General features: G+C 36.0%; 3 protein-coding genes across 3 annotated transcripts; 1 reads left to right on the top strand and 2 right to left on the bottom strand.

The window, feature by feature from the left end:
* The first annotated feature begins 2087 nt into the window (after positions 1-2087).
* Positions 2088-12157, top strand: LOC119658131. Its single transcript, XM_038065400.1, has 10 exons — positions 2088-2549; positions 2612-2782; positions 2832-2955; positions 6024-6172; positions 6361-6687; positions 9766-9990; positions 10052-10228; positions 10391-10514; positions 11341-11489; positions 11630-12157. Exons 1-10 carry the CDS (start codon positions 2328-2330, stop codon positions 11960-11962), a joined length of 2001 nt encoding a protein of 666 aa, XP_037921328.1. The 5' UTR covers positions 2088-2327; the 3' UTR covers positions 11963-12157.
* Positions 12158-14878: 2721 nt separating this feature from the next.
* Positions 14879-15418, bottom strand: LOC119657846 (UPF0184 protein CG14818). Its single transcript, XM_038064968.1, has 2 exons — positions 15258-15418; positions 14879-15196 (listed from the first exon to the last, which is right to left on the bottom strand). Exons 1-2 carry the CDS (start codon positions 15343-15345, stop codon positions 15027-15029), a joined length of 258 nt encoding a protein of 85 aa, XP_037920896.1. The 5' UTR covers positions 15346-15418; the 3' UTR covers positions 14879-15026.
* A 559-nt stretch (positions 15419-15977) lies between these two features.
* LOC119657845 (tRNA (guanine-N(7)-)-methyltransferase) lies at positions 15978-17091 on the bottom strand. The gene is made up of 4 exons (XM_038064967.1): positions 16904-17091; positions 16346-16748; positions 16184-16285; positions 15978-16131 (listed from the first exon to the last, which is right to left on the bottom strand). The coding sequence occupies exons 1-4, from the start codon at positions 17002-17004 to the stop codon at positions 16027-16029; spliced, it is 711 nt and encodes a 236-aa protein (XP_037920895.1). The 5' UTR covers positions 17005-17091; the 3' UTR covers positions 15978-16026.
* Positions 17092-17273: the final 182 nt, after the last annotated feature.

Below are 17273 nucleotides of genomic sequence, written 5' to 3'. Positions count from 1 at the left end.
AAGCATTCCCAACATGATTATTGATTTCTTTATTTTCAGGTAAGTTGCTTGATTGATTTGTAAACTTTCGAGGAAGTCCAATTTCCGTATTTCTCGAACTGTGTATAGTATTTTGTAGTTGCCAATGGTGAAGTGATTTTTGTAGGCTAGAGTTGATTGAAATCGTAATCAACGATTATAATTACGATTCTAATACAAAAATGGGCATGATAACACGATTATAATCGTAATCGTAGGTTGTGATACTTGTAATCTCTTTCTAATCTTGTAACTCTAATCATAACCGTGCAATAATATCTAATCGCCCTAGTGATAAACATAACAATACAATTGCTTGTCTGACTTTCTGTTGTTAAGAGAGCCGCAGATATTTTTCTGGTCTAAATATTTGTATAGCTAGTACAGACATTCGTCTAATACATGCAAAGATAGTAAACTGTCTGCTGTTTGAGACATACATTTACCCAAACTGTGACCCATGCATTTGTTTTCGCTTTAACTTACAATGCTATTTTTAACACTGCCTTTAGCGTTATTTTCAAATTAAAACATGTTTTCAAGGAACCAATTACTACTATACTACTAATTTGTAATTGATGATAGGATTTTTCTTTATTTAACCAAATATTGTACTTCTAGGATTGACTTGCGGGAAGTTTTCTAATAAATGTTTAAAATATACTAATATTGCAGATGCAAACATTTGTTTAAACATATGTTGTTTGAGACGAGACTTACCTGATCTTAGTCATGTCAAACATGATTGCTCAACAATCATAAACATGTTAAGTCAGAATCATAAACATATTATGAATAAAACACTTTATCAATTTCTGTTTTTTTATTCATTCGTTTTCACTGTTGGTCTACGGTTAAACATGAAATGGATGATTGAAGAGAAATTACAAATGAGGACGAACCAGAAATTAATGTCTTTCATTTAATTTTTTTTTATTTCTAGAGTCTAGAGATTATTGTTGGAAAAAAATGTCCCCTGTTTAATGAAGTATACTTATGCAATATCTTTTCTTGTAAATACTAATATTTAAAATTATTTTGTATATTTTTACTAGGATCAGTTCAACCAGCTTTTCCAGTACTGATGAAGACGGTAACTTGCTCCCGAAATATATATTTACATAGAAAACTGTAGTTTGGAAGAAGCTACCCCTTGTCTATCAATTTTAGGCTAGATTACAAATAGCAGACAAAAATCTAATCTCACTGCAAGATAGCTCAGGACCTGCTTTCACAAACGAGTCGAGAATAAAATATAAATGTAGCGCTAGTGTGAATATATCAAAATTACACACAACAACAATGACATTACTGAGAGTTGGTTTTGTTAGGTGCAAAAATCAACGGTATCCATATTTACAGCTGTTACACTGTCCCCAAGTGAGAGTATCGTTCAACCTTCTTGTGTCTTCTTGTGCCATTGACAGAAATTTTAGTAGGAGAGAAGAAGGTTGTTACTTACTCTCAATGCAAGTATAGCCAATCATTCAGAATTTCACGATTTCAAGAAAGAAAATTTTACATCTTCCAGCTCCTCCCCTCTCCTTAACCCCAATATCACACTGAAGTAAATAGTCTGACATACCAAATGCATATATATTACGAGCTATGTCCAAATGAAACAATTGTGCACTCAAATATTCTTGCATAAGAAATACACAAAACCTTTCATATCTGAAGCACCAAGCTTCGCGGTTTCGACTTGTTAATGTATTAAAGTCTTTACCATGTAATTATTGTTACAATTGGTTAAAATATATTTTAAATTGGAAAATGTTTTATTCTAACATATAATAATGTAGTGTGAGACTGTGAGTAGAAAGTGCTACCCCATAAAAATACTCAACCGTAATTTATTTGCCGCGGACGTTCAAAACCTAAGGTTACCATTGAATACTATATAAATATTCATATTCACCTCATTCTATGATAATAAGAAGTAAATTAACCTTCTGCAACCATGCAACTAACTTGATTCAATCTCCGTAGCGCTAATCACATATCTTATCAACATCCAAGTATAATATATCAAATCATAAATTCGGCCTCAAGCTCTCACTTTGTCAATTACATACGTTCAATATTAACTGATTAAGATGCTTGTATGAATGGAGATATTCTCATGTTTGACCTCAGCAGTTTCAGATAATAACTCTCCTCTAATCTGACCGCCCGGAAGAAATATGATCTACAGAAAAACTCTCCGCCTTCAATTCCAGTTGTGTGTTCCTGAGTGTATATACATCATTCCATTGTGACCCCTTAATCAGTGTCCGCTCGCGAACAGTATTTATATTAAAAAATTAGTTATGTTAACAAATGCGATTGACGGAGACTCCCACAATTTTGTTGTTTTCGATACTGATGTGGGCACGGATGATGCCTGGGCTCTCCTGATGCTGATTAGAGCCGAACAAGAGAAACTTAAAAATGTTAAAATACTAGGAGTCACCTGCGTGCATGGGAATACCCAAATACAACACGTCGTGCGAAATGTCTTTAGAGTTCTCGATGTAGCCAAACGGTCCGATGTGCGTGTCTTTTGAGGAAAACTGGAATAATATGAGAATTATAGATTTCCTGTTTATATCAGATCCCGGTATTCAAAGGTGCCTCTAGTCCACTATTGCCCAATTCAGTGAAAGATTTTTTCCATGGCGACGATGGCTTCGGAGATATATATGACCATGAAGGTGACGAGCAGGTAATGAGCCGATTACAGGAGAAGCATGCGGTAACTGCTTTGTATGAGTTTGCTTCCAAGGTGAGTCAGTAAATAAATTACAACACACGATTTAGATTTTCGATTGTAGTTCCCAAAGAGAGTGTCTTTCGTTCTTGTTGGACCACTTACAAACTTCGCATTATGCTTGAAAATGTATCCCGACTTCGCAGAAAAAGTGAAGGATGTTTATATCATGGGCGGAAATAGAAAAGGTATTTATACGAATGTGAAATTTCCACTAAAGTACTAGATGTGAACCTAAAGTTAAACAACCATCTATGTGACGAATGCAGTACAAGGTGGGCCATGAATATAGCTTACTTTTCAAAAATTTATTCACAATGGTTGGTTGGCGGAGTCGTAGCGCGCCCTTTGGGTGAAGCATTTCTATTTAGACAATGGTTCGTTCATTATCTGTTGTACAAATCACATGTCCGATACAGTGAATACAGAATAATGACTGAAGAAGTTCTAGAAGACTTGATCGACATTAAATGTGAAGTAACCTGGCGGTAGAAAGTTTCCATTTCAGTTTGGCGGGATTCAGATATCGACACACAAACATTCGACTAAATTATAAATATCACTCACGTTATTGATCCACATTTTAAAATTCGATTTGAAATTATATCCAACGCAAGTCATATTCTGAAACAATGTTCAATCGTTTTAGTAACTTTGATAACAACAACAACAAATAAAAGTATACATATGTATATTGGAGCAGCAAAAATCCCAAAGTTTAAGGTGAAAGATCGCTTTATTCACTTAATTTAACTGCATGGGCAGCAATTTCAGTTAGATAAATCATAAGGCTCTATTTTTTGAAGATTTTCGTGGCCGTATGGTTACTCGAGTAGCGACATGGTGTCGCCGCTCCAGTGTCCAATTTAATTTTAGCAGATCTCTTTTGATGAGAATATTAGAAGAGCTGTTTTGTATAGTCATAAGCTGAAGGTACTGCTTCAATTTCTTTGCTGAAGAGTCTTCTCTTTCTCATTTAGAAGACTGCTAACGGTGTTCATTTAGATGTTATTTTTCAAAAGTAAATTCCATGCTATAAAAAAATACTATACGATAAAAAAAAATAATTTCTAAAATAACTCAATTTTGTTTATAATTTTTAGATGTTAACAAATATTTAGCCCACCCTGTATAACCACAAATATAGCAATTACTCTATAAAATGAGCGCACACAGAAATATGTCGTTAAAGCAAAACTCATTCATTACTATCGCTAAACACATTGTTAATTGGTGTGACCTCGTGCAAAGTATAGTCACCTAAACCCCCGTGGATTTGTTGCTAACTATGAAGAATTTGACTTTACTTTTTGTACTTTTTCAAAAGTCAGGTCTATGTTGTAATGCCATCAAATCTTTTCATGTAAATCGATGTGCATATGTATATTCTTGAGAGTCTGCCTTTTTTTGAGAAAAATATTCTATATCACTCCTCTGCTTAGAACTTATCTTTCAATAAATGCTGAAATCACAGTTGTCTGCTTCTAAAATGGTATTTTCTTTTCAATTACTTCAAACTGGGTTTGTAGATTTTTTTCTTCACAGCTAGTGTAGCTTGCAAAATGTTCCTCTTGCCATTTGGAGTAAGGTTAACATTTTGAATTCAGCAAGTCCAATTGAGGGGTGTTTCTTCGTATTAAATGCTATCAACTTTTTGCCTACGAATGGTTACTCCTGATGGTGTGGGGGCCACACCAAACGTCTATAAATGAGTTTGTCTGATCGCGCGTAGAGCTAAACTAGTCCAACTAGGCTTGTGGGGGAATCGAGTTTATTGAAAAGCGATCTCTCGGCTGACTAAAGAGACTGACATATAAGCACATAGGAATGTTTACCCTTCCTGGCATATCTATGATAACATGACTAAAATGACTAAATTGCTTACTAGTTCGACTCAGAGGAGGAGGAGAAGAGAATCATTAAATAAAATAAGGAAATTTCATTTTTTTTATTTTTAACTAAACATCAACTAACTCCAGCAGACTCTCTTACACGCCCTAAAATCCATTAATTTTGAATCCAGCTGACTTTTATTTGTCACAAGTTTATATTAATACAAAAAATCGATGCTTTTGTCGTTTTAACAAATACGCCAACCACTTTCGTTTGTCGGACTCTTTTTCTCAGCAGGCTTAATTTGAGTGGAGTCGAGAGGTTCCTTAAAACAGCATCTAGCGTATTAAGCTGTCGGTCTTTCGATCGGCCTTTGGGTCATTTCCAATCAACTTCGATGTTCAGGCCAATCTCAGCTGGTCAATTCAAACCATCAGCTAGTTAGTTTCATCAATGTAAATTACATAACCATACCATCGAAGGGGCTTTTTCGCAATTTTTCACAACGGGTGCAACCTGCGGATACCCTCATTTCGGAAGTGATCATAGCGTGTTGTGCCACTAACCCAACGTAATGTCTTTATCTTCATTACTGTGAGGCGGCTTTCATTGCTTTTGGTACCTGCCAGCACTCGGAACCATAGAGAGCGATATGGTGAACCTCACGATAGATTTTGGATCTGAGAAGTTCGTTGATTAATTGATCACACAGGGCGTTAGTTGTAGAGCGCCACGTCATTTAGGTTGCGCCGATGCGTGAAGCAATTGCACGAAGCCTGATACATAAATCGCTTAGTTCGGGGCAGGTTGCAATGCCTAATTCATTAGGATCAGTCATCAAAAATGCATAGCACAGTGTGTAAAGCGCGGAACGTTGGATTTGTTACAGCATCCATGACACGAACAAAAAGGGATGACCAGAGAGAGAGAGTGTTTGAGTAATTTTCGTATACCTGTCATAGTGTACATAGAGTTGTTTCCGTACGAATATATCGATATTTCGGCACATTTTCAAGAGGGTGAAAATAAAATTCGGTGGTAGGATTGCGTATTGTAGACCATAAAGGTACTAACTAAGACACTACTAGCTGACATATTTTAAATCATCCAACTTTGGTATATTATAAATATTATGACCCTTGTGCCAGATTATCCCCTTCCCACGTCAGTGACATTTTAAATTTTAACTATTCTATGATCGCCTGCGACTGACTTTATTCATCTTTAGGAACTTGTAGAAGAAAAGGGAGGCATCTGAAAGTCGACAGTACGCAATCTATGAGGTTATACCAAAACAAATGTTATGCATATCGAAAAGAATAATAATTCTCGTAATACCTTACTTGCAGCATTTTTGGTTTCATGTCTGTTTTATGGAAATTCGAAACTCTCATTTCATAGCTATCTTCTGTTTTCTTGATAGGTGTTGGCAATATAACAGCATGTGCTGAATTCAACTTTTATTTCGACCCTGAAGCGGCTTTTATCGTCACAAATGAAGATAGAATAACAAAAACGATACTTCCCTGGGAACCGTGTGTACCAAATCCAAAAAAGAATCACATCACATTGGTAAGTGACCAAAATAATGTTATTACTCATTCTGACATTAATTTAAAGAAATTGGAAATACGTAGTGTATAATACATTTCTAGGAAATACCTTTATCTTTGTTATGATACTCCTCTCAATTGTAAACTTGTTTTAAAATTTTAAACAGAAATGGAATTTAAATTCTTTTAACCGTTTTTGTGTTCCAGGAATGGCGACTGAAAACACTAAGTGCTATCAACAATCAAATAATACATCTAATGGATCCCGTTGAGAAAAAATGTTATGAATCTTTCACTGCTTGGTGTCCATGTGATGCATATTTGACTGCAGCTTTCTTATTTCCTGAATTAATTATAAAGAAAGATTCGAAATGTCACATATCAGTTGAATTGGGTGGTACGCACACTAGAGGTTTAATGATTTTAGACCATATAAAAGAGAAATCAGACAATGCAAGGATTATAGAAACGATAGATTTAGAAAATTTCAAAAAAGTTGCTATGTGGGTAGCAGGATATGATGTTAACGTATTAATTTAGACTGTTAATATAATAATTTGAGAAAAAACCCAGATTTGTCAAAATTTAATAATTTTTGTTAATTCGTCCTTCCTATAGCACTAAATTCTCATTTCCAATACTCTTAAGTAAAAGATTGGAAAAAGCTTAAAATAATTTCCTATTCAACAGATTCTACAGTTCTTCTTTACTGTGTGATTAAATGGTGAACATATCATTAACGTACTGTAAATATTCCCCAAAAGTTTACATGAAAATTGGGACAATATTTGGGAAATTAGTGGCCGTAATCCTCTATGAAGACGTGAAAAAATATTGCTGATGTAAAGTTCGAACTAACACAGGTCTACAGGATGATATTAATTGTTCGATGATCTGCATGGTTTTTTCCATAGTTTGCCACGCGATAGAATATCTTTTATTCTTTTCTTTATAATTTTGCAGCATTTTTTTCTATGCATATTATTAGCTTTACGTATCTTTACCAAAATTCCGCTGCTGTTAAAGAAGTTCCCGTACTAATGCGTCGGTTGGATTCTTTCCAGAGAAGCTCAACCTTAGAAGAACTATTCAACATTTTACATTGTACTTAAGGCAGCATATTCCTTCTTGGGATATCAATGTACACTTTGTCTTTCATAATTTACGACAGAGGATCGATTCCGTCTCAATTAAGAGTTCCTGCAAATACATCACTGATTTGTAGAAAGGTCAAAATTTTATCCTAGACGGTAGCGTTTTTGCTACCATATTTTACTGTCGGCATTCATTTGGGATCACCGCACACTCTAACTGGTAAGCTCCTATGTATTTATTATGGGAAAGGAGTTGAACTTGCTCTCACCGAAATCTGAAATGGGTCAGTTCTTGCGCAATACCATGAATTTAAAAAATTTTTAATAGGTCTAGTTCAAATCATTTCTGTTCAAATAAATGTAATTTAAGACTATTTGGTTGTCAGTTACCCCTGAATGAGGCATCGCACGTCAACCACACCTACCCGACGTCATTGAAGCTTGGCTGAAATGTGCTTTAGCTGAACCAGGTCTTTCCGAGAAGGTTGCACCCTTCCACCACCACCTGCGCTATATGTTACTGGGGTTGAATATTCGTCAGTCATGACCCATCACATGTCCGAGGGAGGTGAAAGTTCATCTTGGAATTCAGATCACCCATCACGATCACAATATCACCTTCAGGAGGCCTCTCCTAGGCTGGATTCAATTGCTCTTCTATTCTGTATTGGGAATGTCCGTTGGTGCGTAGCACTGTAATGAAAATTTCCTGTGTAAAACTAGCTTAGAAGTAATGAAGGTGAGCCTCGCGGATGCCGTAAATATTAATCCATCACTGGATTCACGCTTGCTTCCGCTGGCATTCCAGAGTACAATAGTACAATGTCGCAAGAGGGGGACGAGTGCTCTTCAGAGACCCACCACATAATCTGACTTAAGCCTAGAACGAAAATAGCTGGAACTCTGGCTCGAGCTGGAGAAAACAAATATTCTGTGTGCTTTTGAGGCCATTGTTGTGGAGCGTACAAGCATTCCATAAACCAACTCATGTCATATCGTACTAAGGTCGTTGCCGGTAAGTCCGTCTTTATCCTAGGCATAGATGTTTGCTAATTACTTAGGATTATAGCAACATAAACGCGTAATATTCATTGCACTGGCGGTTGTGATGTTCGGCCGCCTTTATTCTCACGTCTTTGCATTTTTTCCAGATTTGCTTCAAAAATCCTTTTCTCTTGTATATTTGTTTTTCGTAATTTTATGGCATTTGTTCATTCTACAATGTTTAAGAATTCCTGGTTAGGTAAGAGCTTTTGCGAGAAGAGTGATTACTTTAAATATATCCATTTTCATACATTTGTTGAATAATTTTATTGTTACCATGCTAGAAAAGATTCAGTCCATTCTGGCGATAAAAAAGCTAAACATGGGCAACAATTTTTCCACATTGGTGGAACTTCTTTGGAGAAATTAGAAAGAACACAATTAGGATACGATACTTACAGGAATACATTTAAAAACCCAAATCACAAGGGAAAACTTTCAGGAGATAAAACAATGAAGAGGGGGAGAGTTGGTCCTCGAAATATGTATTTATATATATTATAAATTACTAGTTTTCTTTTTCTTCAAAAGTTTGGCTGACTAATCACCTTCTAATTCACACCATATCCTATATGATTCCTACCAAACTCCCCGGATCGACATTATCCCTGTCCATCACGCCGTTAACTTCATAATTAAATGTCAGGCATACCACAACCCCCTTATCGTCGAAGTCATGTGGTAATCATTTGTTCCTCCAAAAAAACTTGTAAAGATTCCTTTCTTTTTGTGCTATAATATTGCCCCATTGGGGTTTCTACTAAGGTGTCCGACGTGACAATTTAGCACAATATCACAAAAAATAAGAAAATAAAAATTTAAGAGGAAAAAAATTGCAAAAATGTGAATATTTTCGACTTTTTTTTCAAGCATTCGCCATTTTTATATTTTAAGGATTTTAGAAAAGGTGGTAAATTGTTATGCAACAAACCTCCCTTTTTAACATGCTCTTTATTTGTTGATTCAAATGTGTTATTTCTGAGATTAACTATCCCCTATGGAGCGATGAATTTTTGGAGTGCCTAACTTCCAACTTCCTCCACAATTTTTGGAAAAATGATAAAAAAAGAAAACAGTTTTTTTAGTACTCTTCTCATTATCAAATGTAATAATACAGCTGAGAATTCTGTGTAATTTTTACTAATTTCCACGGTACTAGCACCTTAACAACCAAGTTGATTTAAAGTTGTTGGGCACAATTCAATTGTTTAAATATTCACAACGAAGATTATTTTATGACTGCAACATTCATCAAATTTTCGAAAGTGGACCCGCGTGGAAAGTTCCTTATCTTATCAATCACCATCAAATGATAATTCAAGTTCATGCACTAACTCGCTTCTAATCTGGCCGTTATAGATAATTTCAGAGACGACTCTGTACCTTAGACTCTAGTTTTTCTTCGTTGGGGGTGAGCAGTTCACTGAATTGTGCTCAAGTTGTCGATACCTAGTTGCGGTGTTATTTGTAATTAACTATGTCATTAAGTGCTATGGAGGAAGAGTCCCAAAATTTTGTTGTTTTTGATACTGACGTGGGCACGGATGATGCATGGGCACTACTAATGTTGATTAGAGCTGAAGAGAAAAAATTGAAGAACATCAAAATTTTGGGGGTGACCTGTGTTCATGGAAATACTGAAATAGAACACGTTGTGAGAAATGTTTTTAGGGTTCTCGATACAGTCAATCGGCCTGATGTATGTTTCGTAAAAGTAGTTTATAATACCTCCAAATTTATGAATTTTCCGAATCCAGTAGATTCCGGTATTCAAAGGGGCATCTGGACCACTCTTACCCATTCCAATGGACAACAATCCTTTCTTTCATGGTGTAGATGGTTTTGGAGATATATATGAGCATGGCGAAGATGACAAGATATTCCGGCGATTACAAAAGGAACATGCTGTCACTGCTTTGTATGATTTTGCTTCCAAGGTAAGTTACGAATACATTCTAGATATCCTGGAAACTTTGCATGAATAATTGAAAGCAATCGTCTATATGTTCCAAGCTCCTTTCTGCGTTATTCCATAATTATTCATGCAGGATTCTAACCAGTATTCAAACAGTAACAAATAACCTATATTATGTTCATAGTACCCAAAAAAAGTAACATTCATCCTCGTTGGACCTCTTACAAACTTTGCGTTATGCATGAAAATGTACCCAGACTTTGCAGATAAAGTGAAGGATGTTTATATCATGGGCGGAAATAGAAAAGGTATTTATAATGTAGTGCAGGAGGGGAATAGTTTCGGTCTTCTTGATTTCAGTTTTGAATATAGGCAAAAATCCATATGGCGTATTTTAATTTAATGTGTCGCTACGGTGACTTACAGTTAAAAGTCATTCGACTAGGAATTACATTGTAAGCTAGTAAGGTAAGGTAGTAAGGTAGTAAATCATTAAATGTGCCTTTGTGTCACAAAGAATTTTATACTTCTGACGTCGACGGCATATGCAGCGTAAAATTCCCTAGAAATAGATAAAGGAAAAAGGAAATGAGTTATATAATTGCCGTGTTTTTATGGCGATAGAAAACATGATCTTTCTGTTTCGATTTTCTATGGTTTCAGTTACAGATTGCGGTGCTTTAGATTAGAATGACTATAAGAGCTTCAGTTTAGCTATTTTCTCGTTTAAATCTTAAATGGTGCCATGGTCATCTTAGCTGAAAATCACTACCTCGACCTCATGACCCCGGCCTCGAATTCCACTTGATTTTGGAAATCTGTATTCACCTTTGTCATGTCCCGCTGCTGCAGGTTTATCACTTGCACAGCATTAAGTGTGATGATAATGAATCTAAAGCATAATCTAATTGAAAAAATGTGGATGTTGTACACTCCACAAAGAAGTCAACCAAATCTCAAACAGAGTGCCTTCTTCAATGCCGTATAACTTCCATATAGATGCCTTTGATTTTTGAAAAATTAAGTTTGTAGTTTTGTTTTCTAAAAGTAAGTGGAAATAACAGATCCATATAAGAGAATTTAAATGATTACCTCAACACTGAAGGGTAATTTAATGTTTCCAATTTTTAACAGGGGTTGGTAATATAACGTCTTGTGCTGAGTATAACTTCTACTGCGACCCTGAAGCCGCTTATATTGTCACAAATGAAAGCAGAATAACAAAAATAATTCTTCCGTGGGAACCATGTTTGCCGAAACCAGAACAAAAATACACTTCCCTGGTAAGATTGTTGCGGAATCATCATTGATACTTGGTTAAAAGTAGTATAAAAAAAAAGTGTTTGCATAAAGTACAAAGTTAATAAATTGTTCTTTCTAACATCAAAAAGTATAATAAAATTAAAGTAAAATATTTTTTCAGGAATGGCGGCTGAAAGAACTTAGTGCAATTAATAATCCAATAACAAAATTAATGGATCCAGTGGACAGCAAATGCTATGGGCGAGTAGGTCGTAAACAGTGGTGTCCATGTGACGCCTGTTTAATGGCAGTTTTTTTATTCCCTGAATTAATTATAAAAAAGGAATCAAAGTACCACGTGTCAGTAGAATTGATTGGAACAAACACTAGAGGTCAGATGATTTTGGACCATAAAAAGGAGAAAGCAGATAATGCTAGAGTAATAGAAATGATGCATTTAGAGAATTTCAAAGAAATTGCCGAATGGACAGTAGGATGCAATATCAACTTATAATGCTGAATTAAAAATTAAATTGGTTCAAAATGCAAGTTGTTTTCAGCTTATATTATCTAAATACATATTAGGGAGAACCAGCAACTTCCCCGTTGTTGGCCTTGTTTCAGTTTGTGTAATTTTTAAAATCACTAAAGTAATTTTATATGCAAATCTTTATATTATTTGTAGATTTTGAAAAGCGTATTTGTAATAGTTGATTTATTAATCATTAATTTTCTTACTTTAATAAAATGATGGAAAATTATGAAATTCGAGTACTTTCGTGTCACCACTGGAAGCAATGTTTAAAGCAGCTAAACCAGCAGAGGAAATATGCGTTGAAGACGGAGAGATCGTCTCAGAACATGCAGCGCCAGTAGTTAAAAAAGTTTCACGAAGGATACAGGGATCTCACGGATGGGCCACTTTTGGATTCTATAAGAGTGAATACTGAAGCAATCTGTGAAATCATTAAGACAAATTGTTAAACAAGCATCAGTTTTACGCTACCCTCACAATTTTGAGAAGGTCAACAGATACTTTTGCGGCATATGATTTAAAGGAAAGTCACTTCACTTCTAATGAATGGTAAATGGGTTTATTTTAACACCCCACATAAGTAAAATCAATGGTCGAATCCAAATAAATGGAAGAATACGTAACTAAACGAGGCTGTTTCTCCAGGAAAACTTTTTTGTGTGCTTGGTGAGATTCAGAAAGTGAAATATACTATGGCTTTGTTTCAAGCAATCGCACCATTGACGCAGATGTAAATACTGTCCAACACGAACCGACTTATGCATGACTATATCTATGTACTAGAAAGGAACTGTTTCTACAGCAGGACAACGCTAGATCTAGCATCGCCAGAGAAGGCAAACAAACGGTCGAAGAGCTCAACGCGAGTGAATTTCTGCTAAACTGGCATACACCGCGGATTTTACACCACCCCGCTGACACTTTTTTTCACAAAATAATTCATTTTCTGCACGATCGTGGTTTCGATAACTTAGATCAAGTCGAAACAAGGTATTGTAAGACTGAACCTGAAGAGCGTCCCAGTTGGGAAATTGAAAAGCATTGATGAAATTATAGATGCAAGAATAAAATATCGTTAAAAATGCTCCCTAAGTCCAATTCTCACTTGCTAGGAAAAATTGTTATAGATATTTCGAATTAAGGTGTTAAAATTCACAACGTCAAGTATTTACTTCATATAAATATATATATATATATATATATATATATATATATATATAAATATATTTACCACAAAGGAGTCATACAAAACTAAAGATGCATGTATGTACATAAAAAATAATTCGAAGGCATTTTTACTCGAATAATCAATTGAAGCAAACAATAGAAAAATTGTAATGTAAAAAATCTTTCAATTTTTGAGGTAATGTCAAAAAGAACTATTGTGATTGATTGGGTGATGGGTAATATATTTTCAATCACACTTTTATTTCTCGCTGCCTCCCTCGTTTCCTGCAATTTTGCGAAAATCTTCCAGAAGTTCATCAAGAATTTCAGCTAACAACAACAAATGGCCTTCATTACAGACTAAAATCTTTCTGATTCTCCAAATGCTCCAGAACTTTCTTTAATTTACGTTTTGGGTAATCCATTTTGAATGATTTCCATGCCCCTTGGTTGAACTTTACTCATCATATTCTTACCTATCAACGAACTTGTAAAAATGTCCTCCTGTCATCGATGATGGCCTGTTTACCATGTAATTAATGAGTAGGTATTTTATTCGTCAAAATAACTTATTAAAGATATAACTTGTTTGACCCAGCCAATCAACTACCTTTCTTTGCTATGGTTTCTGCTGATACGTTTACCACTTTTTAACACTAAAGTCCCGTTTATAAGCACTTATTTTTTACAAGTGCTTACCAAAATGAGATAGTGCCTCAAAGTGGGTTTTTTTCATGAAAAAACGGGGGGGGGGGGGTTTAAATTTGAACCCCATCTCCTTAGGAATAAAGAAGGGTATCAAGGTAAAAATTAAAGATCCTCTCTCTTAAATCATATTGGAAAATCGCCACGCTCACTTTCTCTTAAATAATTACGGCGCCGTAAATGGGAGGTATTTGAACATTATCATTGCAGTTTGATTTGGCGACCCCACCCTTGGAAGAAGCGATGAAAAGGAGGTACCCAAGAGAGAGAAGAAGGTCTTCCTTTCTAACACCGTCACAGAATTTTGCGATCATCACCCATTAGGACGGGGTGGAGGTGCAAGTGAGCGCCCACTTCCTCTGTAACCTCTCTACATATCACAACGATGATTACTTTACTAATAAGCTTATTATAGAAGTAGCAAGGCCGGCCCTCTCCGAATTCCTTCAGTCAAGACCGACTGATCACACCATTGGGATAAGTTTACATCCATCCATCCCACACCTCCCGGGGGAAGCATACATTGGCGCTATATAACTTTCATTTTTTATGCCACCCTATACTCCCGCCCCAAATTTCATGACAATGACTGGACTGAATGTATTTAATGTTTTAAAATATCAAATCTTAGTTTTTAGTAGAATTGGTTTGGTAGCGACATGTCGAGCACTTTGTTAGGCCGCTGAACCATGCTTAATAGTTATAGGAAGAGACGGGTAGGTCCTATGCATGTGGTTGGTTTAATAAGTTGCAAGTTAATGCCAGCTAGCTTACGAGGCATTCGTGAAGTATGGAAAGGCCAGAGTATTATAAGCAGATAACCAATAAATTCTCACTTACCTTGCCCTTCATGCCAAGGCAAAGATAATTAGACACTTCCGCGTAAATATTGCTTGAAAACTTCACCTAGTGATTTGCTTTGTCATCCGGAGATATACATAGGTAAATCCTTTCCCTCTCGGAAGCTAATCTGAAACTCGACCGAAAGCATTTTATCTTCAACCAGTAATAAAACAACGCATCTTATTTACAACCATTTCATTTCCTAACCCCTTCCGTTATATTTAAAATTTACAAGGAGGTGGATAATAACAACAAAAATAAATAGGAATGAGTTCAAAATACTGTTCCCTCTCCACTGTCAGAATTATTTCAACAAATCGATGCTTAGTTACTTGCTAGCTTCCGTATCCTGCGATTTTTCAGCTACGATCGACTCGCGAATTTCCTTATTGGAGTTCAATAATTCCAGTAGCCGAGCCTTAATCCCATCCGTGCGTTCTTCAATCATGTCCAGGGCGTTGCTTAATGAATCAAGGCTCTGATTAACCGCCTCGATTTCTATAATGCGAAACTTGTAGTATAAATAATGGAGTGGAGGATCAGTGATTTGAGAAATTACCAGCAATGTCCTCCTCCTCAATGCATCCTGCGTCGGAATTGGATGATGATGATGCACAATTCTCCTCTGGATTGTTTCTTGGAGCCATTTCGTATACAATTCACTAGCCCAATGTTGTCTCGTGACACTTTTGACTTTTCGATAATTGCTTCTTCTTCTTATCGTTGGAATGTAAATAGACTCAGCAACCTATCTCACTTTAACGGAGGTATCACACTGATACTACTCGCTCTACATTTTATAACTGGAAATGGTTTCAATACAGAAATGGCTTAATGGGAAACGCGACGAAGAGCGTCAAAACCTCACGATTTGTGCATATTTAATGTTGGGCTTCTGATATACCTTACGGTGAATTATCGCCGCAAATAAAGACTAGCCACGCGTTTTCACCACTTCATAAATTTAATATGATTGGCTGTAGAGCGAACGAAAATTTGAGTACTCTAAGCCCTATCATCCGAAATCACTTTCCCAAAAACGTAGAAAACCAAGAATGTATTCGGCCCATAGGTAAACGGTAATCAGTCACCTATGTTGGAGCATTCTATTTAATACCCACATTTTTTGGATGGTTTCAGTAAACTTAATAATCTATGATGAGTCTTTCCAAATTGTTAAAAAGGGCTGTTGCCCTAATAAAGAGATATGAAATATACAACTCACCAGCCGGGTTTCGAAACAAACAATCAAACAAGGGATGAAAAACTACAAATTAGATTTAGTTCGAAGTAACTCTTATTATTATCTTAACCCTTGAATTCATTCACTATATTCTCCTAAATACAGCCACAAAGTGATCTCCCTTGTTCCGTGCCACTTTTATTCCTTCTTCACTGCTTTGATACAATTTGTCGACAATTGGGTCCTCTTTCTGAAATAACACTTATTTATCTTGGCGATTGTGATCAAAGGCAAATACGAACCAGTTCAGTATCCTGCACTTGCTCGAAAGAGGGATGCCAGTTGAAATATTTCACCATCCATTCATGAAGATCTTTCACGTCAGTAATTGTATATACAAGTCCCTAAAATCATGGAAACTGTAATAATCTATCTAAATGTTTTAATGGATTCAGGATACCCACTCCTTTACGTAAAACATACGCATATTCCGAGAGGGATGACGAATTAATTATCCTCCACTTATGTTTCGCCTTTTTAAAATGAGGATCGGGATAGAGGAAAAACATTTTACTTAGTTGACCTTTATGGAAGAAATTCGGCAGATACTTCATCGCATTCGTTCGTAGGCATGCAACGTTGTTGTACTTATGTGGGTGCAATTCTCGTAACGCCTTTATCCGATCCACTACATAATCGGAGACTTTCACGCGTATCTCCATGCCAACAGCATATTTTTCCGGAAAAAGATTACCCAATGTGATAAGGAAGCCTCCATACCCGCAACCGATGTCTGCGAATTCCACCTTGTTTTGCCCTATCTCGGGATACAATTCGGACCAATTGAACTCGTCTGGATGAGCCGGGCTGTAATGACAGATTTTTGGTAAGGGTGAAATTGGAATATCTGCTTCTGTACACTCTATAGGTTTCTGCCTCTGGCTTGCACGCCGAAGGCTGCCTAGTCTGAGCTGCATGCAAAGGATGAACCCCTCTAAAATTTTATTCGGTTACACACTTACTATTCGAAACAATGATCAGCAATCGGATTGGAATGTGCACGTTGGCGGTAGTACCGCTTTTGAGGTATACTTGCTAATGCTGCACACTTTTCCTCTGACATTTTACGTATACTCAACAAACCCCTACAACGACGGAACCATTTATAATAACAAACTACCAAAACATAACCTCTTTTCCACTACAGGAACTGTTGATTGGATAAACATAACCTTAAACAGTTTGTTTCCAAATATCTATAAAATCTAGTACCTTTTCCAGTAGACACCATCGTGAATGTCTTTTCCGATCGTAAGATTGAAAACTGAAAAAAAACCCTTGGGTCCATTTATGGGCAAATTACAAACTAAAAATATTTTCACATTGAGTTAA

The sequence above is a fragment of the Hermetia illucens genome, chromosome 5, assembly GCF_905115235.1.
Source record: "Hermetia illucens chromosome 5, iHerIll2.2.curated.20191125, whole genome shotgun sequence".
Taxonomy (NCBI): Eukaryota; Metazoa; Arthropoda; class Insecta; order Diptera; family Stratiomyidae; genus Hermetia; species Hermetia illucens.
This window is presented reverse-complemented; position numbering and strand designations above follow the sequence as displayed.